This window comes from Sorghum bicolor, chromosome 4, assembly GCF_000003195.3.
Source record: "Sorghum bicolor cultivar BTx623 chromosome 4, Sorghum_bicolor_NCBIv3, whole genome shotgun sequence".
NCBI lineage: Eukaryota > Viridiplantae > Streptophyta > Magnoliopsida > Poales > Poaceae > Sorghum > Sorghum bicolor.
Window position 1 is genome coordinate 184,109 of NC_012873.2, and position 23,968 is coordinate 208,076.

General features: G+C 45.9%; 5 protein-coding genes across 5 annotated transcripts; 2 read left to right on the forward strand and 3 right to left on the reverse strand.

Annotated features, from left to right (window-relative positions):
- On the forward strand, positions 136–3,035 carry LOC110434419 (small nuclear ribonucleoprotein SmD3b-like). Its single transcript, XM_021458417.1, has 4 exons — positions 136–443; positions 518–637; positions 903–959; positions 2,712–3,035. Exons 1-4 carry the CDS (start codon positions 285–287, stop codon positions 2,772–2,774), a joined length of 399 nt encoding a protein of 132 aa, XP_021314092.1. The 5' UTR covers positions 136–284; the 3' UTR covers positions 2,775–3,035.
- LOC8066473 (phytochrome-interacting ankyrin-repeat protein 2) lies at positions 3,714–6,540 on the reverse strand. Its single transcript, XM_002453077.2, has 3 exons — positions 5,835–6,540; positions 4,772–4,943; positions 3,714–4,292 (listed from the first exon to the last, which is right to left on the reverse strand). The coding sequence occupies exons 1-3, from the start codon at positions 5,946–5,948 to the stop codon at positions 4,081–4,083; spliced, it is 498 nt and encodes a 165-aa protein (XP_002453122.1). The 5' UTR covers positions 5,949–6,540; the 3' UTR covers positions 3,714–4,080.
- On the forward strand, positions 6,681–9,670 carry LOC110434418. Its single transcript, XM_021458416.1, has 8 exons — positions 6,681–7,323; positions 7,401–7,927; positions 8,041–8,091; positions 8,180–8,287; positions 8,604–8,699; positions 8,790–8,891; positions 8,975–9,034; positions 9,132–9,670. The coding sequence occupies exons 1-8, from the start codon at positions 6,696–6,698 to the stop codon at positions 9,195–9,197; spliced, it is 1,638 nt and encodes a 545-aa protein (XP_021314091.1). The 5' UTR covers positions 6,681–6,695; the 3' UTR covers positions 9,198–9,670.
- On the reverse strand, positions 10,088–12,135 carry LOC8066474 (thiosulfate sulfurtransferase 18). The gene is made up of 5 exons (XM_002453078.2): positions 11,867–12,135; positions 11,601–11,797; positions 10,821–10,897; positions 10,648–10,701; positions 10,088–10,561 (listed from the first exon to the last, which is right to left on the reverse strand). The coding sequence occupies exons 1-5, from the start codon at positions 11,911–11,913 to the stop codon at positions 10,394–10,396; spliced, it is 543 nt and encodes a 180-aa protein (XP_002453123.1). The 5' UTR covers positions 11,914–12,135; the 3' UTR covers positions 10,088–10,393.
- LOC8074158 (putative invertase inhibitor) lies at positions 23,110–23,968 on the reverse strand. Its single transcript, XM_002453079.2, has one exon. The coding sequence runs from the start codon at positions 23,964–23,966 to the stop codon at positions 23,301–23,303; it is 666 nt and encodes a 221-aa protein (XP_002453124.2). The 5' UTR covers positions 23,967–23,968; the 3' UTR covers positions 23,110–23,300.

Consider the following 23,968-nt stretch of genomic DNA (forward strand, 5'->3'; position numbering starts at 1 on the left):
AGTAGAAAATCGGTCCGGCCCAGGGCCAATAATTCCAGCCCAGCCCAGCCCAAACAAAGCAAACCTGAGTTGGAGGAGGAGGAGGAGGGAGCAGACTAGCAGAGAAATCCCCCCCCCCCCCCCCCCCCCCCCCAACCAAACCAAACCAAACCCTCGCCGCGCCGCCGCCTTCCCCCTCGAGGTTTCGACGACTCACGCTCCTGCTCGGTGCTGCTCCTAGCGTACCACGAAGGGGGTAAGAGCTTCCTTCCAGCCTCGTGCAAGATCGACCACCCAGTTAGAGGATGAGCCGCAGCCTCGGGATCCCGGTCAAGCTGCTGCACGAGGCGGCGGGCCATGTCGTCACGGTCGAGCTCAAGACCGGCGAGGTCTACCGCGGCTCCATGGTCGAGTGCGAGGACAACTGGAACTGCCAGCTCGAAAACATCACCTTCACGGCAAAGGTTGGTTTGGTTTGCCTCGTCTCTCAATAATCTCTTCTCTGTCGAATAATGTTCAACCAATGGATGGATTCCAGGACGGCAAGGTGTCGCAGCTGGAGCACGTCTTCATCAGGGGGAGCAGGGTCAGGTTCATGATCATACCCGACATGCTCAAGAACGCCCCAATGTTCAAGCGCCTCGAGGCCAGGATTAGGGTCAGCACTCTTACACCTGCTCCTCCCTCTTTTACCAATGGCATATAGTTTCAATGGCAGTGCCATAGTTTCTTGAATAGTAATGGCCTGTTTTTACAATGCCACGGATATAATTAGCCCCTGTTTTTACCACCAATCTCTTTCTTTAATCTTTAGTTATATGAGAGATGCCACTGTTGCAATTTATTCCTCATCTTGGCATATACTACACTAAAAAAAATACTAGCACATGGTTAATTGCTAACCATGGTTCATCTTCCTGCAGGGTAAAGGCTCAGCTGTTGGTGTTGGCCGAGGCCGCGCAGTCGCCATGCGTGCTAGGGTATTCACCTCTTGCTTTCTCTCCACAAGCATCACTTGTTAATATGGAAGGATTTGACTCATTCAGTACCTCCATAATTTTTTGAATTTACAAGATTTCTTAGCTCCTGTGAATAAATCTTAAACTGCTGTCTACATGTAGTTCATGATGCTTGACACAGTTCATCACATGCAACATTATCCAAATAGCTATAAATTATAACCCTTTTTTAAGGAGAAGGGGGGGGGGGGGATCCAATTGCAACAGTACATGTTTAACTAAAGTCACAGAACATCCTAGAGCAGTCCTCCATATCTAAACACTCTTTTGACAGCATTGCCCAATCCCCATTCTTTTGCAATGCTGCAATTCTCACACACCACTCTTTGCATGATCATTTGAACCACGGTCAGCAGCTTGAGATATGTTTAGCTAGACTAGTGTGGGAGAGGCAATGCAATTAGTACTGTTGATCATGAGCCTCACCTGTCCCGTCAAGGCAGGTAGGCATCTGGGCGCTGGAGGATTGTCCCTCACTTATTGCTCCTGCACATTAGGATATCTTTCTCCTGTAGTTGCTCTCATGTTAAATGTAAGCCACACTGTTTCCATGTTTCATCTCTAGTTACTATTGATCTTCAAGATAGGTAATAGTCTTACTTTTACTTTCTCTTGAGCTTGTGGATTTATACTAGAAAAAAATAAAAGAGTATTTTGTGTTCGAAGTCATCCTTTTCTTCTCAACCCTTTGATATTGAAACTTTCCTATCCAGAAGTAAAATGTGAGAGTACACCATGAAATTTAGTTCAAATGCATAGTTCGGCTAGGCGGCGAGTAGGCGGCGACTAGTCGCGACTAGGCGCTGGGCGAAGCCCGTCGCCTCGACTAGGTGGGTAGTCGCCCATCTCGGCGATAGGCGGAACTAAGGGGCGCGAAAGCGGCGCGAGGCGGGCGCGGAAGCGGTACAGAGGCGCGCGAGATGGGCGTGGAAGCGGCGCGGAAGCGGATGCGGATGCACGCGCCCGCGGAAATTTGCCGCAGCGGGCAAGGGCGCGAAGGTTTCCGTGCGGAGGCGGAGGCGGACGCCGCGGGCATGCGCGCGCAGATGGAATCAGGTGCGAGGTCTTCCCCACCGGCACACCCCTCCCCGTCCCATGGTCAATCCCCTTCCCCTCCTCCGCCAGCAGCTGCTCTCCCCTGCTCCTCTCCCCTCCCATGTTCTTCACCCCTCCCATGCTCCCCTGTCCCTTGTCCCCTCCCCTGCTCCCCGCCTCCTCTCTGATTGAGTGTCTGTGACTGCATGTCTAATTGATTGCCAAAACGCCTAGGAAAACGCCTAGGAGCGCCTAGGCGCGAGTACTCCCGACTAGGCGCTAGGCAATGGGTCAGCGCCTAGATTCCGCCTAGCACCTAGCTAAACCTTGTTCAAATGTATTTACACAGTCTAGCTTAATTTTCTCAAGAAAGCGAGAAAGAATATGAACTGTTCTGACTTTGATCACAACAATTCATGTATCACATTTCCCATGTTTTTGCCTACCAATCAGCACCCACTTATATGGTAATTTGAATTTTGAAGTATTTTGGGAGTGTGAGCTTTATAATGTTCACACAGTAACTTTAAAATGTGCAACCATCAGCATTGAAATCATCTTTGTATTTACACAAGATCTGCATGAATCTGATATATGCCTGCACAAACTTGGATCCTTTTATTTGTGTGTGTACTTGTTATGCATACGTTCTAACCGTTTTCCTGCCACTTGATGTAGGCTGCTGCTGGTCGTGGCGGTGGTCCTGTTGGGCGAGGTGGTGCACCCCCTGTGAGGAGGTAGATTTGTCTAAAGGATTGCGCACGCTTTTATCTGGCAAATCAAGCTTTTGCCCAAGTTGCAAAAACTTTGCTTGGGCAGCCATGCTTGCAAGGTAGCTTATCTGCAGCAGTTTGTGTTTACAGAATGGATGCAGGATTTCTGTAACTTTGCCCTGCAGTGTATTGCTCGAGTGTGGTGTGAGCTTTAAGCGCGAGAAGACTAAATAGTTTTGACAACGCTATATCGCTATTGAGGGTTTGATTTGGATATGTAGATTAGTGACTGCTGCTTGTACTGGTCAGAAAATGCACTCTTTCGTCATGTTCCTCTAGCTTTGCTGTTGAGGTAGCTTCATGATCATGGTGATAGTTGTGATTACTGGTGCCCTTAGTACTTGTTGCTTGCTAGTGATGATCTTTGGGGGGTAGCCAGAGAAATCGGTCGATGCCGTGCACGAGAATTGCCCATGGTAATCGGGCAAATGCCTTTCTAAGCAAGCATTTAACTGATCAGTGCATTTCTGAACAGTTACAAATGTGCCTCGCGCGTGCCTCTCCTTGCCTATACCCGTCTCGTCTGCTCTAGCTATTTGGCCTGGGAACATATGGTTCCCAAGCTCACTGCGAGACCATGCTAGTGGACTAAGATGAGATAATCGGAAATTTCAGTGAACTCTTAAGTCAGTGTATTAAATTATTGATGAATTAACAGAGAACTACATGTACAGATAGGCTGTCTAGGAAACAAATTACTTAGAATTTCACGGGAATCCTGTAGGAAATCCATACGTTTGAACTCATTTTCACAGGATTTTTTTTTCCAAACTCCAAAGGGGGCCTTAGTTATTGTTTTAACACACATTCCAAAGGAGACCTTAGTGCTGCCTTTTCACCAGCTTCACTTTTCCAGAACAAAAGCAACCACAGTGCGGAAGGAACCAATCCAAGGATTACTGCAGAAGAATGAATACTACATATAGAATGTTTCCACTCAGGCGTTAAAATCTGATGAAGACCAATGGTACCATCCAACAATCATTCGAAGTAGCAGATTACAGGTGAAGTGCAAAAAAAAAAAAAAAAGAAGAGCACAAGGAACCACCCTCTTAATGAAACACGTGTATCATCCAACACTCACTCGTAGTACAATAATACAGGTACCATTCGACAATTATTCAGCTCCATAGATCACAACCATCATCCAGGCATCAACCAAATGTACTCAATGGTTATGCACACACAACTCAAGAATATAACCATACGACCTGACATAACTTCTCCATCTTTCTCAAACCGCATCATATCTCGGTGCACCTGCTGCTTTCACTCTAGTTATCCGAACTCAATGAAGTCTCGCCAGGCGAATCGCTTTCGTCTTGCACGCGCTTCATCTCATATGCCCATTCTAACCCAGAGCAGTAATGGAGGGGGGGATTGAACCTATGGTCATTCATCTCAGGAGGAAGGAATGCTCCATTCTCAATCAGGAATCTCACAGCCTTCTTGTTCCTTTCCTTGGCAGCAATGTGTAGAGGAGTCCCTGTGTTCAACCAAGAAAAGAGCCAATCAGACTCACAGGATAAAGAACAGGTCTACTCATATCGCTATTCTGTATAAGCATGTTACAGTCAATTTCCACACACTATTTCTAGAGAAGTAGAAGTTCTGTATAAGCATGTTACAGTAAATTTCCACACACTATTTCTAGAGAAGTAGAAGCATATAGAATTCAATCAAGAAATGGTTTCCTCCATACAAAACTGCCACATATGTACTTAGGCGTGAACTGAAACCAAGTTACATCATACTGATACAATTTCGGTTGAAACTGAATCAATTTGAGGCCCAGAATAACCCGGAAGGCATCACTACTGCATACTTCATATATGCTGGAAAGATATGTTCATGAAGCAGCATCAACTCCATCATGAAACATGATTAATGACACTGAAAATGTGCATACTAACAACTTTACTCTCTAACAGTGCAGGCAATGAGTCAGAGGAAGTGTGAACTTACAGCCACAGGCCCCTTTGGTTCGAGCATCAATATTGGCACCACGCTCCAATAGTTCATCCATGATTTTAACATGCCCACCCTGAGCAGCCAGATGAAGTGGGGTAGCACCAGGACATTTTGGTCCCCATGCAGGTGCATTGACGTCCATGCCATCATCCAGCAGACGTCGGACCTAGGCAGAAAGATAAAACCATATTTGTTATCTAATTAGATAGGTGAATAAACAAAAACATTTAGCCCTAGGCACCATCGCACCGACAGGCAACAAGAGAAATAAAAAGAAAAAGTTATTAATAAAGGTTAATATAGGATGAATATCATTCAGAAGGACTAAAAACAGTGTTATTTCTTGCCAAATGTGTCTATAACAATTGCGAAATGAGTCAATGCAGTATATTTGTTGCTAGCTGAAGCACATGAAACCAAGGAATAAGAAAAAGGGAAATAGTTATGTTCAGCCAGTCACAGATGAAATTGGCAAAATACTTGATGAGGAACTAGATTTGAGAATCAGATAATTCAGAATGAATTGAGATAGTAGATTTTTGATTTTGAACATGGTCATATGGGCTTAAGATGGGCACAAAATTTTGATATAATTATAAAGGCGATGGCCAACAAAACTAATTTTACATCTAGAAGCAGTTGTTTGTTTGGATTCCAGATTCGTCAACTGAGACTTGTTGGATGGCTCTGCTTAGCTTCAGGGCGGTGACAAAAAGAATTCCGGAAATACTGGTTACCTCGACCTGAGCGCACTTTTATGTACTTGGTGTTTATTTGTGTGTGATGTGTGCACGCAATTCATGTGAACCATCGTCTATTTCCATTCTATACTACAGCTAATAAGTTGGACATTTGCTGGCCACCTTTGGGAATATCCATCAACCAAAATACAATACAATAGCAGGCTCCTCCTTTTCCCCCCTTGCAAAGTTTTGGTTACAGTATGAGTTGACAATTATAATCTACTAGTTTGGTATAGCATGCAATGTATCATCAATCAATCAAGTCAAGAGAAATAAAACGGGAGAGAGAGAGGGTATGTGTGAATGATGGTTACCTCCTTGAGGTCTCCCTTGCGAGCAGCAACATGGAGCGGATTCCAGCCACGGTCGTCAGCGTCGTGGCAGCTCCGGGGGCGGCTCATGGTGAGCGACCTGCGCACCAGCACCATGTTATCCTTGGCGGCTCCTCGGGCAGCAGGACAGGGGAGGATCTCCAGCCTCAGATCCAAAGCAACGGAGCAATGAAGCGAAATGGCGGAAAGTAGCGGGGATGGGTTCCGATGGAGCAAGCGGCCGGGGTGGTGGGCGGAAACAAAGGGAAGCACCCACAATTCAGAGATTGGAATCGGAGAAGAGGGGGGGATCGGAGGAGAAGAGAAGACTAGCGGGTGTAGTTGCCCATGCCGAAGGGAGCAAAGGGATTCAAGCCGGGTCCGAGCGCGCGGAGGTTCTTGTGGAGCATCGGCGACGAAGACGGCGGCTTCGATGAGCGGCACGGGGCGTAAACCATAGTATGGAGGCACGTGCTGTCCTGTTTGTTCCCTTCTCCTTCCCTACTCCAATCGAATCGGAATTCGACCGCCAAGCAGATCAGAGGAAGACGGAATTGGGGATCATAGCTAGTCTTCCTGGTGGTGGTGGAGGAGGAGGAGGAGGAGGAGGGGGCGAGAGGGAGGGAAGAGGCGATGAGCAAGCAAACCCTAGTAGAAACAACAAATCGGAATGGAATCCAATTCCCCGTCCGCTTCTTCCTCTTTGTCTTCTTGAGACAATTTTTATTTTATTTGTGGATGGATGGATGGATGGACGGAATTGCCCCCGAGCGGCCGAAACGGACACGACACGACCAGGGTTGTCGGATGGGAGCCCCCGATGGGATGGGAAGCCCATGGGCTAAATTTAGTAAATGGAGGCCCATGAAGGGCCCACCATTCCGCTACGGTCGCGCCGATTCCCCCATCTTGCGTGCAGTGCAAAATCCCACCCGCCGGCAAAACCCTCTTCCCCTTCTCTCCGCCGCCGCCATGGCCGCCGCCGCCGCACGCTCCCGCGCCGCCGCGGCGTGGGCACGCCTCCTCTCCCTGCGTCCGCACAGCCTCGCGGAATCCACCGCACTCCCACGCCACTGCCATCACCTAGGCTCGCGGATCACGCCGCCGCGCCGCCACCTGGCATTCTCCGCCTCCTCCGGGGGCGCCAGGCCCAACCAGAACATCCAGAGCGAGCGGGTCGTGCACGAGCTGCTCGCTCAGGTCGAGCGCGAGCGCCAGGACCGCCGCGCAAAGGACGCCAAGGACCAGGAGGAGGAAGAGCCAAAGGAGGAGGAGGAGGAGGACTACATGGGCGTCAAGCCGCTCATCGAGAAGCTCGAGCGACGCAAGGCCAAGGAGGCGGCCGCCGACGAAGGCTTCTGGGAGCCCACCGACTCCGACAGCGACGAGGACGACGAGCGCTACACGCCCGACGCCATCAAGCGACGCGTCGACGAGTTCGAGCGCAAGTGCAAGCGCCATGAGGAGTACCTGCAATCATTCGCAGAGGCCGGTAATAAATCTAGCAGCCTCTCACACCATCCCCTTCTCCATCCATTTCCACCATATTTATTTACTTTTGAGGCTCAGACACCCTCGACGAGGCTCACAAATGGATGACCAAAATCAACAAGTTCGAGGAGCGCCATCTCAAGCTGCCACTGGAGTACAGGGTCATCGGCGACATGATGAACCTTCTCAAGGACGCCACGGGGAAAGAGCGCTTCGTTCTCCTCCAGAAGCTCAACCGAGCCGTCAGGATCATGGAAATCAAGGAGGCCTACGACCCCAGTAACCCTGCAAACTTTGGGCTCATCCAGCACCAGCAGGTTGGTTCTCCAGAGGATGTCATGCTCAATGCCGGCTTTGATAAGGAGAAGCAGATGATCCAAGGGGCAGAACTTGAGGGTGATGAGGAGGAATTCAATGAGGCAAAGGAGAGGGATGATATGCTCATAGAGAAACTCAATGCTATTGAAAAGAAGATTGAGGAGAAGCTACAACTGTTGGATCATACCTTTGGTAAGAAAGGCAGAGTTTTGGAGGAGGAAATCAAGGATTTGGTGGAAGAGCGTAATTCCCTGTCTGAGAAGAAGAGGAGACCTATGTACAGAAAAGTAGGTAGAATCATCAATTGAAAATGGTCCAATCGGACTAGATCTATCTTCCATTGATGCCTTTCATGTTGCATTATATGCTAACACGGATATCGCCATGACACACCTCACAGGGTTTTGATGTGAAAGTTATCGACGTTAACAGGACATGCAAAGTCACAAAGGTTAGTGTTCTTTGTTTGAGTTACTTAAACTGCTAATTACAGCGTTTTCACCCAACCCTGTTGCCTAATTTTGCATCGTGCTTATCAGGGAGGACAAATAGCAAAATTCACAGCGCTATTGGCCACTGGAAATTATAATGGTGTTGTTGGCTTCGCGAAAGCTAAAGGCCCAACAGCCAAGATTGCAATACAGAGAGTATGGATGATTTACCTTTCCAAAGAAATTACTAAACTTGTTCCTGGTGCCAGTTAAGGCAGTAGCATTGAGTTGTAGACTCCTCATAATAATAGATAAAACAACTAAACCTTTTTGGGTTGGCATATTTATGGAAGTAGTATATATATATAATAATAGAGAATCCTGGACCTCAAAAATATCTTATTAGTTACCTGGGAATCTCTATTGTATGCTTGATGGTTGAGCAACTGTTTTCATGCTGCATTTGGAATTAGCTGAGTCAACTGAGGCATCTAGGTCTTACAGGAAGTGTCTTTTTTCTTCTCTTCACCAGGCATATGAGAAATGCTTCCAGAATCTCCACTACATGGAGCGATACGAGGATCACACAATTGCTCATGCTATTCAGGCCAAATATGAGAAAACGAAGGTAAACATGCGGAAATACCAAATCTCTCTTGCATTAGTTAATCCTGCTGTGTTAACTCTGGGGGCCTGATGGCTGCTTGTGTAACTTAAGATATACCTCTGGCCTGGACCAATGAGGAGCGGAATGTCTGCTGCTGGTAGGACTGTTGAGACTGTGCTGTACTTGGCTGGTTTCAGCAACGTCAAGACAAAGGTGTGATTCTAAAGCCCAAGCGATCACTATCAGTCCTTCTATTTCGAAATTGTGATTTTCTTTTCTTGCCTTTTGTCTTACAGATTATTGGATCAAGGAACCCACTTAACGTGATTAAAGCTCTCTTCATAGCTTTGAATGCTGTATGTGCCTATTTCTGGCTCAAAATCTACCCATTTCAATCTCCCCATTCTTGATAATAGGTCATCTTGCCTAATTTTTCCATCAACTTGTTTCCAGATTGAAACTCCAAAGGATGTCCAACAGAAGTTTGGGCGTACTGTCGTCGAGTCATATTTGTTGTAACCATCTGATTGTTTGGAGGACTCAGAGAGTCAGAGGCGAGGGGAGCCTCTATAGGTTTTGCCATGAGAAGACAAAGGAGGCAAATGGCAGGTCCAACCAACGAGAGCCCTCTTTGTTTTGGTGGTGATGTCCACCATTGTTGAGAGGGTGCATGTTGAAGTGGCAAAAATGTCAGTGTCAACAGTAATCAGATAAAATAGACGGTATTTCCCTGACTCTGTAGAACTTGAATGAACCTGGGGACACGCATTTGAGGGTTCTTGTATAAATACTCCAAGATCAAAGTCAAAATTGCCTTGTCTTTTTATGACGAGGTGCCTTGTTTTTGTTACCATAGCTTCTCCCTGCAGACTGTTGTTTGGATGATAAAATCAATTGAATATTTTTTTTCATGAGTTACTGTTTATTGTGTATGCAGCTTCTCCCTGCAGACTGTTGTTTGGATGATAAAATCAATTGAATATTTTTTTTCATGAGTTATTGTTCATTGTGTATGCCATGTGATTGACTGAGTGCTGCTGGTGGTATCCAGCATTCCTCAACTGGTTGATTCTGTGAGAAACTGTAGTTGGTGGGATTGTTCATCCCTGAATCTTAGCCCTGTTTGGTTCAGGGTTATAAACTTTAATCCGAATGTTTAGATACATGCATAAAGTATTAAATATAGATTATTTATGAAATTAAAAACACAGCTAGAGAATAATTTGCGAGATAATTTTTTCAGCCTAATTAGTCCACGGTTGGATAATAATTACTATAGTTACAAATGTGCTACAGTACCTATTAAACTTTAACGTCTCCAACCAAACACTCCTTTACAGCTAGGGTTTTCGCTTGTCTGAAAAGTTATGGCTGAAAGTACTGTTTGTTGATTTGTTGTGAGAGAAAAATACTGCTGAATGGCTGACAGATTACCTTGCTAATTGAGGCGTTTACCATGTGTTTAGTTTATTGGCACCACATCCACATAATGTTGCCGGATCATACAAGTAGAAGTAGACACAGTTTAGGGTGTACAGCAGCAAGTAGAGGGCAGTAGCTTTATTTTATTTTGCCTGCCTGCTGAGTAGAGTAGAGAGTAGATTGTATTGTAGAACGCTGGTGGCGGCAGGGGCTGAGGGGCAGGCAGGTCCCAGTCGCAGTCCCAGCAGCTGGGCTTCAATTGCACATGCTGCTGTGCGTGGCCGCCATTGAGGCTAGGCATGGCTGCCTGGTGCTGGTGCTGGTGCTGGTGGCGGTGTCGGTGGACGTGGAAATGTATCATGTTCCATGTTGCCAGGGACGGGGAGTGAGTGGTGGACGGGGAAGCCATGGTGCACCCAGGCAAGGTAGCCACCTCCCATGTTCTTGACCTTCTTGAATCCCTGCAAGGTGATATGTATGTGTGTATCAGTCAGAGCAGGAGGATGTATCTGTGACGAATGATGATGTTGTATACACTACTACTTACTGCTGCTTGGAGATCAAGGCATGCTAGCTCTGATCTCTTGCCGCTTTGGCACCCCTGCAGATTACAAATATATTTGCATGCATTATTATTTCAGGAATAGACTCCTTTAGTAATTAAGTACTGATATGAAAGCTACGTAGTATATATTATATGAGACGGTGACGTGGTACTACCACTAGGACGGGTTCCTCTTTGTTGGTCAAGAGCGACGCCACCTGCTCCACAAACTGGGCGTTCTTCACCCGGCTTCCTGCGCGCGAATTTGTCAATCAGCTAACCAAAGGAAAAAAAAATGCACATACCCCCACTTTTAATATTTTATTCCTCTCAGCTTGGAAGCCAGTGTGTTATTGTATATGGACGCTTTGATGGCCATATGCATGAACATAGGCATATATAGCGGATAGGTACATGAATATGGCATTGGCATGGATTAGCAGCAGAAATTAATAGGGTGTTTAGGTTGAGAAATCAAACAATTAGTGAAATAACTTCATTTCTCGTACGTATTGTTGAGGAATAAGGTATGATAGATCAACATATTCTATTCCACAAACTAAACGAAAAATAAGTAAAGAGTAAAATGATGAAGTGAATTGTGAATATGAACGGAGAGGCTATATATATATATATATATATATATATATATATATATATATATACACTCGTTCCATCCATTCCCAATAGCAAGTGTTTTATTTATTTATTCCAAATACTTAGTAATGCATATCTAAATATAAATATATAGCAAAATCTAGAAAGTTTCGAAACACGAAGATAATAATGTTGTTATAGGCAGAGCAGCTGCTGCGGATAGTGATGGAGATTGCAGCCATAGAGCACCTGGGACCTTGAACTATGCTGAACATATATATATACATGCATGCTCTTAGTCTTACAGTTTAGAAGAATTGAGGGATCGGAGTAGCAGCAGCTATTGCTTGCTTGCTTACCTTGCGGAGTGATGAACATGTAGGGGACGTTAAGGCAGTTTTGGGGCTCGACGAGATGCCCCAGCTTGGCGAGCTCCTCCTCCGCCCTCACGTCCAGGTACAGGTACCGGTGGCCGCCGCCGGCAGAGGAGATAATAAGGTCCCTCGCCGCCGTCACGTCCACCGTCGTCACCACCGCCGGCGCTGCAGCCTCCGACCTGCAAGTGCAAGCAGCAGCATTACTACCTGTGCTTCCTGACAAGTACTGTACCAATATTAATTCATACCGGCAGCTGTCCGACTCGTGCGGAGGAGGAGGAGGAGGCGGCGCCATGGATGATGGAATCTCGAGTTCTTGGCTGCTTCGCTCGATCTTCAATTCCTGTGTCCTGCCCGGCCTAGCTCCTCTACATGCGTCGTCTGCGATTCTGGTAGGTAACCACACTAGATACTACTGCTAGACTCACGAGTAGTGTAGTGTGGTGTGTGCTGTACTGTGGTGGTAGTGTCGTGCACTAACTAGCCAGAGACAGTCACCAACAAATCCGATCCAGTCAGTGTCCATCCATCATAATCCACTTGGCTTTCGGATCGTTGCGATGGAGATGCACAAACTAACACGCCTTTCACCTTTAACGGCACCCTTCTTCAAGAGGTCAATCGTATAAAAGAAAATTAATATTTATAGTACTATATATTTAATGATACTAAATAAATCGTTGAATCTATTTTTATAATAAACTTATTTAGATTGCTAATATCTTTTACAAATATAATTAAACTTAAGAAAGACTAAAAAGAGACAAATGGAATACTCTTTTTATTTCTTCCTGTGCACCAATCTCAGTGGCTCTCAAGCCTAAGGGGGCTTCTAAACTCTAAAGTCGTTATTTGACTGAATTTAGGAGGAGTTCCGCTAAACAATTTCATTTACATTTACCAAGAATTGGTTCCGTAAAATGAACTAGGACGAGGCTATGAGCTTGTTCTCTCCACACATTGAACCATTTGTAAAATGAACTAGGACGAGGCTATGAGCTTGTTCTCTCCACACATTGAACCATTTTTTACATAAGCTCGAGTGTATCTTGTTTGCTTAAGTTTATCTATCGAATATATCAGCTATTCAATAGTGTTTTTCTCTCATAATAATCAGTGAATGACAAACGAACAGATTTGATCACACGCAAACAAAACGAGCTGACAACCAATAATTACGTGTTACATGCTGTAGCCGTCGTTCGTTAAATGAGCACATATAGTCTATAGATCTTATAATATCTGCCTTTCTTGAAAGTCGAAAGCCACTGCATGCTGCTGCTCCATTCATACGGGAGGAGAAGATACTCTTTTTTTAATAGGAGTTGATCAGGACGGATGTTCAACGTGGAGAGGGAGGTGAGTCAGCCTACCATCAATTGCTTTGCTTATCCCCTGTTTGCAGCAGAGCAGAGCCAGAGCTGGACCACCGATTATTCGGCCAGGGACTGTACTGCATCAGCATCCGAAAAGTGCTGTTTTCTTTTTCTTTCTTCTCTTCCTTCGTCATACTCTATAATGACGATTTATCTCGACGAGAGCAAGAAGTCCATTAATGTCTTTTGACACATTTTTTTTGCCTTCATTCAATAGGTGGCTTAAATGGTGTGCTAAATAAAATTTGTGATGGTAGTATATACTAACAAAATAGTAATGATGATATAACAAGCCAAAACAATGTTTGAAAACGTTGCAACACTAGGGGAGTGTTTGACACAGCTTCTTATGAGGAGCTTTTGGACAAGCATAATTTGTGGCTTTTTGCCAAAATGTCTCCGACTCCTCTATTTTTTTTTACTTAAAAACAACTTTTCTATAAAAACGTTTGGCAGAGCTCCTTTGTAGGAGCTAAAGTCAGAGCCGAAGAGAAGCCCAAAAAACAGCCTAATTTTTTTTAAACAAAATTTACGTTTGGCCCCTTAAAAGATATAAACTCATCTTTGGACCCAAGGGATCCGCGCTAGAACTCGTAGCTCCGAGGTAACACGTCTCGGCGTCATAGTTTTTGGCTCCGAGATGCCTGGCCATCTGCGCTGACGTGGCTGGTAACTCGGAGCCACAGATCTTGACGCCGAGTTCGGAGCTGTAGATGTTGGCGCCCATGTCAAAACACAAAAAGACATGTCTTCATGCTTTATGTCTAACGGTTGCAGGTAGCAAGCGTGTGCCGTCTGTGTCTCTCACTGGCCCAGGCGGCATGTAATACTTAGGCCTCGTTTAGTTCACTCAAAAAACCAAAAACTTTTCAAGATTTTCCGTCACATCGAATCTTACAACACATGCATAAAGTATTAAATATAGTAAAAAATAAAAATTAATTACACAGTTTGCGTGTAAATCGTGAGATAAATCTTTTAAATCTAGTTAGTCTATATTTGGACAATATTTACCACAAACAAACGAAAGTGCTACAGTGGCTGAAAACTTTTCATTTACCCTGGCACTAGCCTAGACCTAAAAGCTGGCATGGCCATAGAGTAGCTGTATAGGTAGGTATGATAGTTTTACGAAACTAAAAACATAGTTAAAGAGTAAGTTATGAGATAATTTTTTAAGTCTAATTAATTTATAATTAGACACTAATTATTAAATAAGACAAAAATATTACAGTACCTGTTAAACTTTAATACCCCCAACCAAACATCTCCTAATAAAAAAATACAAACAAAAAACTAAGTGAGCCCAGGATAAAAAGATGACGTCCTCAAAAGCTTGAGAGTATCTTCAATGAGTATTTATACATAGATACAAACTGATCTCGAATGAACTAATGCTACTCATTAGCTGTGCATGCTACTCTCAGTTGTGAGCAGTACTATGGCCTGATTTAGTTTCAATTTTTTTTAAAGATTCCTCGGCAAATCGAATCTTTAGAGGTATGCATGAAACATTAAATATAGACAAAAATAAAAACTAATTACATAGTTTTTCTATAATTTGTGAAATAAATTTTTAAGCCTAGTTAGTCCATGATTTGATTAGACAATAATTATTAAATATGCAGTTTTTTTACCCCTAAGGGCACATGCCCCCACAATGTGGACCTCAAGATTCGCACTAAGATTCATGCAGGGCACGAATCTTAGAGCGAATCCTGTGGTCCACATTGTAAGGGCATGTGCCCTTAGGGCAAATTTTACTTTACCCTCCCTCCCCACCTTCTCCTCCCACCACCATCCGCCAAAACCCATGCCGTCGCTCTAGGCCTCCCTTGACCCCGCTCACCGGCGCCAAACCCAAGCCCTCCTCCCTCTCCCGCCTCTGCCTGCTCGAGGATGAAGCAGCGTCTGCCACCTCCGTTGCCCGTCCACCCGCTGCCTGCGTTCCTCGTCCACCTGTCACCTTCGTTGCCCGTCCACCCGCCGCCTTCGTTGCCTGTTCACCCGTCCGTCTGTCGCAGGAGGACCACCTCAAGGTCTTCCTCCGCATCTGGGCCCTCCTCAGTTAAAGCCGCCCAGTGCTCACTGCTAAGGACCCACGCCGGAAGCCCAACCAGCCTGGGCCTGGACTCGGACGAGGCGAGCTCTGCTTGGCACCCACTGGACGCAACTCTGCTGCTCTCGCTGTTTTGCGGTCAAAGCTGACCAACCCCAAACGAGGCCACACAGAGGTCTTCCATGGCTTCTCTACCGTTTTCCCATCACACTCCATGCAGGTTCAGTATTTTGAATGAGACGCTCTATTATGTAGAATCCTATCCAAAACTGATTTTCGCTTTACACGGTTTTGACCACAGTTTCAAAACCCAGGATTGTTTAGCCAACTCAACTCAACACAACACCTGAACTGTATATGTTTTTCAGATATCTCTCACATTAACAATAGCATATTGAAATACACCCTCCCATTCTTTATCACAAACTAAAATTTTATCCAATTTTGGACATTTCTGATTATTGTACCATGTGTATAGACCACCAGTCATCATCAACTCCATTAACTGGTGGAAGTGAATAAGGGTGTTAAACAACCAAGAGTATCTATGTACCCTATTGTTCTTATTACTTTCTTTGGTATATGTAATTATATTATACTCAAGTGTCCTCCCATCAAGATGGGTAGTATGTACTGTACCTACTAGCAATTTAGCTTGATTAAAAGTCAGGTCTACTATCCTACCACAACATGATATCTTAGGGCAAGTCATGACACATATAGTGGATGACTTCCTGGGTGGAAAGAGCGGCCTTCTAGTTGCCATGGGCCCCACAAACTCTAGAAAGACTTACACCATCTTTGGTTTCCCAAGTAATCCTGGTATGCTACCCCTCACGCCGAGGATAATCTTCAACACACAAGGTGAAAATGAGGTTGTTCGGAAACCAGCAAGGTAAGACACTGGTGGAACTAGGGGGGCTATGCCCCCCCACAAGCATAGTGATTTACTTAAAGTACCTATATAAATATTGATATTTATAGCACAAAAAATAATAATTTCACCTATTTTTTATTAAAATATGTTGATATTGATAAGAAATAGTATAATCTTTTTTAAAAAGTTCTTGAAACATATAGTAATATATATATATTAACATACTAAAAATGCAATCATATTTGTTCGGCCCCCCTTAATCAAAATCGTTGGTTCCGCCACTAAAGACATATTGTTTCACATGCAATCCCTAGTTACATTTGCAAGCGATGGTATGGATGGAACCATATCTTGACGTTTCTTTTTCTATGATAATTACATGTCATTTTTTTATCTATGTTTGAGAGGGAAAAGGGGAACACATTCTTGACTTCCTGTCTGATGCTGTGGAGTGTGTCCTTTAGCAGTCAGTGATTAAAGGCCTTCAAGAGGTAGACCTCAACCAAACAACTTGAACACTCTTGATAGAACTGAGTATACTTTGACTCTATACCCCTCACACTGAGGAGAATCTTCAATGCACAAGGTAAAAATGAGGTTGTCCGAAAACCAAGAAGGTAAAACACTAGTGCAACTAGGGGGACTATGCCCCCCCAAGTACAGTGATTTACTTAAGGTACCTATATAAATATTGATGTTGGTAGCACAAAAAAATACCTATTTCACCAATTTTTTATTAAAATATGATGATATTGATAAGAAATAGTATAATATTTTTTAAAAAGTTCTTCAAACATATAATTATATATATATTATCATACTAAAAATACAATCATATTTGTTCGGTCCCCTTTAATCAATATCGCTGGTTCCGCTGTGAAGACATGTTGTTTCAGGATGCAATCCCTAGTTACATTTGCAAGCTATGGTATGGACGGGACCATATCTTGAGGTTTCTTTTTCTATGACAACTACAAGTCATTTTTCCTATCGATGTTTGAGAGGGAAAAGGGGAACACATTCTTGACTTACTGTCTGATGTTGTGGAGTGTGTTCTTTAGCAGTCAGTGATTAAAGGTCTTCAAAAGGTAGTCCTCAACCAAACACCTTGAACACTCTTAATAGGACTGAGTATCCTTTGACTCTGCAATTTCAGTTTGAGTTGCGTTTCTTGTTGTCACATGCTGAGAATTCAAATTGAATAGTCACAATTAAAATGGTTGGAAAGGTACCTCTATAATGTGATGAAGACAAAGGTGGCCCATACCTGACCTTTAGGCCTTTGGCAGCGGCCCAAGGTCCATCCTCTTCCATCAAGACGTCGACCTCGCCCCGCGCCACCAAATTAGCATCCCTCACCCTCGCGCCGCCAACCAGACCGCCCACACTCACTCGCGCCACCCGCCTCCTCTTCGCTCTTCGCCATGATGGTGGCTGCCACAATGGATGAGCACGAGCAAGCCCTAGGTGGCGATGGCGTGACCATGAAGGAGCTGGAGGTGCAACAACCGTCCTACCGCTTGCTGGTCGTGCCGGTCACTAACCCCGTAGACAAGTTCCCGCTCCTCTCCGTGTTCCTCAAGGTCCGGGCCTCGTCAAGGAGAAAATTGACTCCTTCAACTACTTCATCACCACGGGAATCAAGAAGATCATCGAGGCAAACAATCGCATTGAAGCTCGCAATGACCCAACCCCACCATTTCAGGCATTCTAGGTCATCCGCTGGAGGCATATATATTCATAGGGCTAATCTTCTATCGGAAACTAAAGCACATGGTAGGGATAGTTCATCTGTATTGTTCTTTTTTTGCTTGGCTTTAATTGAGGCCTTGTTTTGTAAACCTGCCATTTGTCATGCTGCACTTTTGTTCTGAGACTTGTCTATAAGACATAATCTACTGCTGTCTAGAAAAGTCTACAAGCAATTGCAGATAAAACTCCTTGCTAGTGTAGTGTAATTTCCTAGTAGTTGTAGGACAATTTCCTAGCAAGGCTTAGCTGCCAAGTAAGACTGTAGAGTAGACTAGACTTGACTAGCAGTCACCTTTCTCTTGTGTAATTTCTAAGAAAGCCACTAGGGCTGTTTCATGTAGTCTCTATTAGCTATAAATAGAAGATAAAGGCACCAACCTAAACCAGTTCAGTTGCCACAAACCAAAGAGCAGAGCTCTGACCAGCGCTGGTGCTTGTGCTATGTGAGTGTGTGTGCTTGAGCTCAACCCCTTCTTCTACCTCTATCCATAGTGACTAAGTGTGTGGCTGTGCTGGTAAGCTAATTGCTTACCTGTGTAGGGATCCCAGGGACCAACAAGTGGTATCAGAGTCGTTCAGCTGCGTCGCCGGACTAACCGTCGGTGATGGCATCTAGCATAGAGACAGCTGACAGCAGCAGTGCTGCTAGGGCTGCCCATCCATAACAGGAGGTCGTTGTGCGCACCGTGCGGGGGATCAGCTACACAAGTCCGATGCTGACTCGCACCAACTATGGTGAGTGGGCGGTGACCATGAAGGTCAAGCTTAGAGCTCGACGGATCTAGAATGCCATTGGCAAGGGCACCAACAATGAAGAAGACGACATGTCAGTGATGGAGGCTATCCTTGTTGCTATGCTGACGGAGTACAGGGAGCCATTAGGGGTGAAGAAGAGTGCTAAGGAGGCGTGGGAGGCCATTGCTGCAATGCGCGTCGACTCTAATCGCACAAAGAATGCGACGGCCCAGCTGATGAAGCAGGAGTATGCCAACCTCAAGTTCAAGGATGGAGAGTCAGTGGAGGAGTTCTCCCTCCACCTGTCATCGCTCATCAGCAAGATAGGGAGCTACAACATCACCATCAATGAAGAAGAGGCGGTCTCCAGGTACCTCCACTCCATGCCACCGAAGTACATACAATTTCTCTCTCCATAGAGACAATGTTGGACCTATCCACCCTCACTATTGAGGATGTGACAGGCCATCTATGGGCGGTGGACAAGCGCATGGAGCAGGCCACAACAACGACAGACAACAGCAAGCTACTGCTGATAGAGTGGGCTGCCCGGATGTAGGAGAAGTCTAGGGAAGCCTCCTCTAGCCACGGTGGCAATGGCAAGCACCATGGCAAGGCTTCTTCGGAGAAGAAGAAGAAGAAGAAGATTGACCCCAACACTTGCAGGTGCTACGGGAAGACAGACCATTAGGCAAAGGAGTGCCCAAATTGCAAGCAGGAGAAGAAGACTGAAGCTCATTTGGCATAGGCTAATGATGATGATGAGGCCACTCTCATGATGGCGATGTTATGTGCATTGCATGACGTTAAGGCCAAGGAGAAGGGAGAGGTGATGGCGGTATAGGATCACGAGAAGGCTCTGAAGGCCATCAACCTCGATGAGCAGCATGTCCAAGTCCACCTCTGATGTGTGGGCAACAAGTAGGAGCAGTAGTGGTACCTAGACTCTAGCGCCAGCAACCACATGACAGGTTCCAAGGCGGCTTTCTCTGAGCTTGATGGGAACATGACCAACACGATGAAGTTTGGTGACGGCTCAAGGGTGGCGATCCAAGGGCACGATACCATCATCTTCAGGTGCTAGAATGGTGAGCACCATCCACTAATGGATGTGTATTACATCCCACAGCTGCGTTCAAGCATCATCAGCATTGACCAACTAGATGAGCGCGGCAGCGAGGTGCTGATCAAGGATGACGTCCTCAAGATCAGAGACCAGGAGCAATGAATTCTTGCCAAGGTGAAGAGGTCCTAGAACCGGTTGTACCTTCTCGACTTGAAGATGGAGCAGCCCACCTGCACGGTTGCACAGCGCATGGAGGAAACATAGTTGTGGCACGCCCGCTATGGCCATCTTAGCTTCGACGCCCTTGGCAAGCTAGAGAAGATGGTCCGGGGATGCCTCACATTGAGCATGCAGGCGAGCTGTGTGACAGCTGCTTGGCCAGGAAGCAAAGAAGGCTGCCGTTCCCAAAGATGGCAAAGTATCGCGCGGCTAAGGCCTTGGAGCTGGTCCACGATGACCTCTGTGGGCCAATCACGCCGACAACACATGGAGGCCGCAAGTATTTCATCTTGCTGGTAGATGACTGCAGCTGGTTCATGTGACTGCAGCTTATGACTAGCAAGAGCGAACTAGCAGAGGTGATCAAGATATGCAAGACACGTGCGGAGGCAGAGAGCGACAAGAATTTGCGCGTGCTGTGGACTGATCACAGAGGCGAGTTTACTTCTATAGAGTTCGCTGCATACTGTGCGGAGGAAGGTGTGGTGCGCCACCACACCGCACCGTACACACCACAACAGAATGGCGTTGTGGAGAGGCACAACCAGACAATAGTCGGCATGGCGAGGTCGAAAATGAAGGCCAAGAAGATGCTGGTGGAGTTCTGGGGAGAGGCGGTGACCATGGTGGTGTTTATCCTCAACCGTGCGCCCACCAAGGGAAGGAGGAGCTCGTCGTTGGCGTGTATGTGGATGATTTGATCGTCACTAGAGTGCAAGCGGAGGACATTGATCACTTCAAGCGTGAGATGGCATCTTGCTTCAAGATGAGCGATCTCAACATGCTCTTCTACTACCTTGGCATTGAAGTGAGGCAAGGGAAGGAGCACATCTCCCTGGGCCAGTGTGCCTATGCAGAGAAGCTGCTGGAGCGTGGTGGCATGGTAGATTGCAAGTCGTGCGCAACTCCAATAGAGGAGTGGCTGAAGATAAGTAAGCATAGCACCGCTGTGAAGGTTGACGTGACGCGCTACCGAAGTATCATCAATCGGCTGCGCTACCTCACTCATACCCGGTCGGACATTGCGTTTGTAGCTGGGTATGTCAGCCGTTTCATAGAGGACCCGCGAGAAGATCATTGGATGGTAGTCAAGAGTCTACTGCGCTACGTCAAGGGGTCGCTTGATCAAGCGATCATCTTCTGCAAGCGTGGTGGCAAAGGTGGGCTAAGGCTCATGGTCCTTAGCGAGGCACCCTCCAAGACCGAAGAAGGTGAGCTAGAGCTCACTGTTTTCAGTGATGCAGATATGGCAGGTGACATTGATGGTCGATGGAGCACCTCTGGTGTGCTCATCTTCCTTGGAGCAGCCCCCATTGCTTGGCAATCGCTAAAGCAAAAGATCATGGTGCTATTGACATGTGAGGCAGAGTATGTCACAGCAGCCATGACGACGTGCCAGGCTATCTGGTTGCGTCGGCTGTTGGGCGAGCTGACTGGCAAGGAAGCTCACCCGCGAGCTCTGATGGTGGACAATCAGCCTGCCATCACTCTCACCAAGAACCCTGTCCTCCATGACCGGAGCACGCGCATCGGCATCAAGTTCCACTTCCTCCAGGACTGCATCGATGGAGGGTAGATTGTCATCAAGTTTGTCGAGACCAGCAAACAGCTCGCTGACATCCTCACCAAGTCACTCGGGCGCCTGTGGTTCATGGAGCTGAGGATGATGATTGGCATGGATGAGGTCAAGGCTTTAGGTTAGCAGTAGGATTAGGAAAAGAATTATAAGACATAATCTGCTGCTGTCCAGAAAAGTCTGCAAGCAATTACAGACAAAACTCCTTGCCAATTTCCTAGCATCTGCAAGGGCAATTTCCTAGCAAGGCTTAGCAGCCAAGTAGGACTGTAGAAGAGACTAGACTTGACTAGCAGTCAACCTTCTCTTGTGTAATTTCTAAGAAAGCCACTAGGGTTGTTTCATGTAGTCTCTATCAGCTATAAATAGAAGGTAAAGGCATCAGCCTAAACTAGTTCAGTTGCCACAAACCAAAGAGCAAAGCTCTGACCAGCGCTGGTGCTTGTGCTATGTGTGTGTGCGCTTGAGCTCAACTCCTTCTTCTACCTCTAGCCATAGTGAGTGAGTGTGTGGGTGTGCTGGTAAGCTAATTGCTTACCTGTGTAGGGATCCTAGGACCAACATTGTCTAATCTAACATTTTCAACTCTGTTTATCTATATGGCCATGAGTAAAGATAACGCCATGGATATTCCCACTAAAAAGTACTCCCTTAACATTGCAATTTATTAGGTTTTCTATAAACACGTTACAAGAAAACTTGGTGGTATCGAATCCATAAATAATTTTGTTGACATGTGAATTCTCCAGGTTCTTGATAAGATGCATGCTTGAGCTAGTGGACCTCGAGTGTTATTGACCAGGCAACCTACTGAAGGGCGAAGTCGCGATGGAGGTTTTGCAACACTATAATATTCTACAATTATATGACCTTGCCCATGTACCCTTTCTTGTTGATTATCTTGTTGCCCTTGTTTAATATTTTCTTTTTTTATAGGTCTTCGTCTTGGTGAAATGGAGCGTGATTGTTTGATTGCATATGGTGCTAGCATGCTCATCTTTGAACGTCTATTGCTATCCAGTGATCCGTATCAAGTCCAGGTGATTTTTGAAGTAGTTTGTTTCCTTTTGATAGAAGCTGGAATTGTTCAAGGGGCATAATTGCTCATGATGTTGTTTTAGTTTGATTATGAAACCTAACACAATATCAGGTGGCTAAGCATTTAAGGCTCTCTCTAGGAAAATAGATTTGATGTATTAGGTGTTAATAATCCATTAATGGTCGAGCATTTCAAAAGAGCTAACTTAATCCTGTTTACATTGTTCATGACACGGTAGTTTATTTGACCAGTACCATCACAAAGCACTTGGATGTCGTTGGTGGGCATTGGCTGTGGGCTCACATTGTTTATGGATCTGAATGTTGGGGGCAGGTTTGCAGAAAATGTGGTTTGTTGGGGGTACTACAATCACAAGCTGAAGACTTTGCATTGTTCAATGTGCAAGAATGGAGAAAATATGGCCAAGATGAGGCTGCCATATGCTTGCAAGCTTTTGTTCCAGGTATTGCTGTATTGCATATTGTTTTGTTGGAGTTGTGGTGCGATGTTTGTGATAGGCCATTAATGAGTGGTTGTCCTCATTTGTGTTTGTTAATTTTTGCTAGGAGCTGCAAGCGATGAATGTTGTTCCTCGATTGAAGTTAATCGGAGGATAGCTATAAAATGGTGGTTTGTGGAGCGCTCAAAGTTGGATTGTTGGAGGCTTGGTCCATGTGTGTACTGGGGAATTGATGGGCATATATAGCAATTAATTAGCACCACTTATATTTGTCCTAACTTCATACTGGTTTCTTGCAAGCATCGTATCATGCTGATAATTAAGAGAACAGAGAAGCAACGACCCAGCCTATGACAATGCCGGATTGCATATATATTGTAGATAAACAAACATGGAGCGATAGATGATGCCATACATGCAAGTATATTGGAGTGTGCACTATCTATAGCTAGCTAGTTGCACACTAGTAGCAAGCAGTAGCTGTACTGTATCGCAGGGAGGGAGATGGATCATGTCAATACTATCATAGAAGGGAGATGATGGCGAGGGTGATGGCCGCCTGTTGAAACAGGCGTTTGCTCTCTGCTTTCATGGGTGGCTCCAGGCCCTGCTCCTTGAACTCATCCTCACAGGTGATGGGCGCGTCGACGGTGGCGCTCATGGACGTCTTGGCGTCCGCATACCTCCTCTCCTGGATGGCTGCGATGGAGGCGTCGAGGTCATAGAGGGAGTTGTGGTACACCCCCATGCACGCCTCCAGGCAGGACCTCCGGCGAGACCATGGCCGCTCCTTCCTGCTGAGCTCCGCCATCTTGGCCTCCATGCCCACTGCGCCTGACCTCACCAGCTTGGCCGAGATCATGGCGAGCTCGTGGAGGTCCGCCTGCCTGCTCTTGGGGTCCGACGACAGAGACGAGACGCAGAGGGTGTAGTTCACCTGTGGGTTGCCCTGCCTGCATCTCTCGCAGGTGTCCTTTACCACGTCAGACAACGGTGACGACCCAAGCTTGGTGGTGGTGGTGGCCATGGCTGAAGCTGCTGCAGCTGTAGTCCAGGGATTGTTCTGTTGTTGTAGGAGGAGGATTATTGTTATTGTTATCAGGGAGGAGCAATAGCATGGTGGTGGTGGCATCTTCTTCTTCTTCTTCTTCGTGTGATAGGACATTGCAATTACATGAGCTACTATCATCT

Bases quoted from the DNA above. Each gene is read 5' to 3' on its own strand.
- LOC110434419 (XM_021458417.1), top strand. From the start codon at position 285: ATGAGCCGCAGCCTCGGGATCCCGGTCAAGCTGCTGCACGAGGCGGCG. The intron at 444-517 runs GTTGGTTTGGTT...GATGGATTCCAG, and splicing joins ACATCACCTTCACGGCAAAG to GACGGCAAGGTGTCGCAGCT. The intron at 960-2,711 runs GTATTCACCTCT...CACTTGATGTAG, and splicing joins CAGTCGCCATGCGTGCTAGG to GCTGCTGCTGGTCGTGGCGG.
- LOC8066474 (XM_002453078.2), bottom strand. From the start codon at position 11,913: ATGGCGCCGCCTCCTCCTCCTCCTCCGCACGAGTCGGACAGCTGCCG. The intron at 10,898-11,600 runs GTAAGCAAGCAA...ATTCGCGCGCAG, and splicing joins CATGTTCATCACTCCGCAAG to GAAGCCGGGTGAAGAACGCC. The intron at 10,562-10,647 runs GTAAGTAGTAGT...ATCACCTTGCAG, and splicing joins GCCTTGATCTCCAAGCAGCA to GGATTCAAGAAGGTCAAGAA.
- LOC8066473 (XM_002453077.2), bottom strand. From the start codon at position 5,948: ATGGTGCTGGTGCGCAGGTCGCTCACCATGAGCCGCCCCCGGAGCTGC. The intron at 4,944-5,834 runs GTAACCATCATT...CTTTCTGCCTAG, and splicing joins GCAAGGGAGACCTCAAGGAG to GTCCGACGTCTGCTGGATGA. The intron at 4,293-4,771 runs GTAAGTTCACAC...GGTTGAACACAG, and splicing joins AACCAAAGGGGCCTGTGGCT to GGACTCCTCTACACATTGCT.
- LOC110434418 (XM_021458416.1), top strand. From the start codon at position 6,696: ATGAAGGGCCCACCATTCCGCTACGGTCGCGCCGATTCCCCCATCTTG. The intron at 7,324-7,400 runs GTAATAAATCTA...TTTGAGGCTCAG, and splicing joins GCAATCATTCGCAGAGGCCG to ACACCCTCGACGAGGCTCAC. The intron at 8,288-8,603 runs GTATGGATGATT...TCTCTTCACCAG, and splicing joins CCAAGATTGCAATACAGAGA to GCATATGAGAAATGCTTCCA.
- LOC8074158 (XM_002453079.2), bottom strand. From the start codon at position 23,966: ATGATAGTAGCTCATGTAATTGCAATGTCCTATCACACGAAGAAGAAG.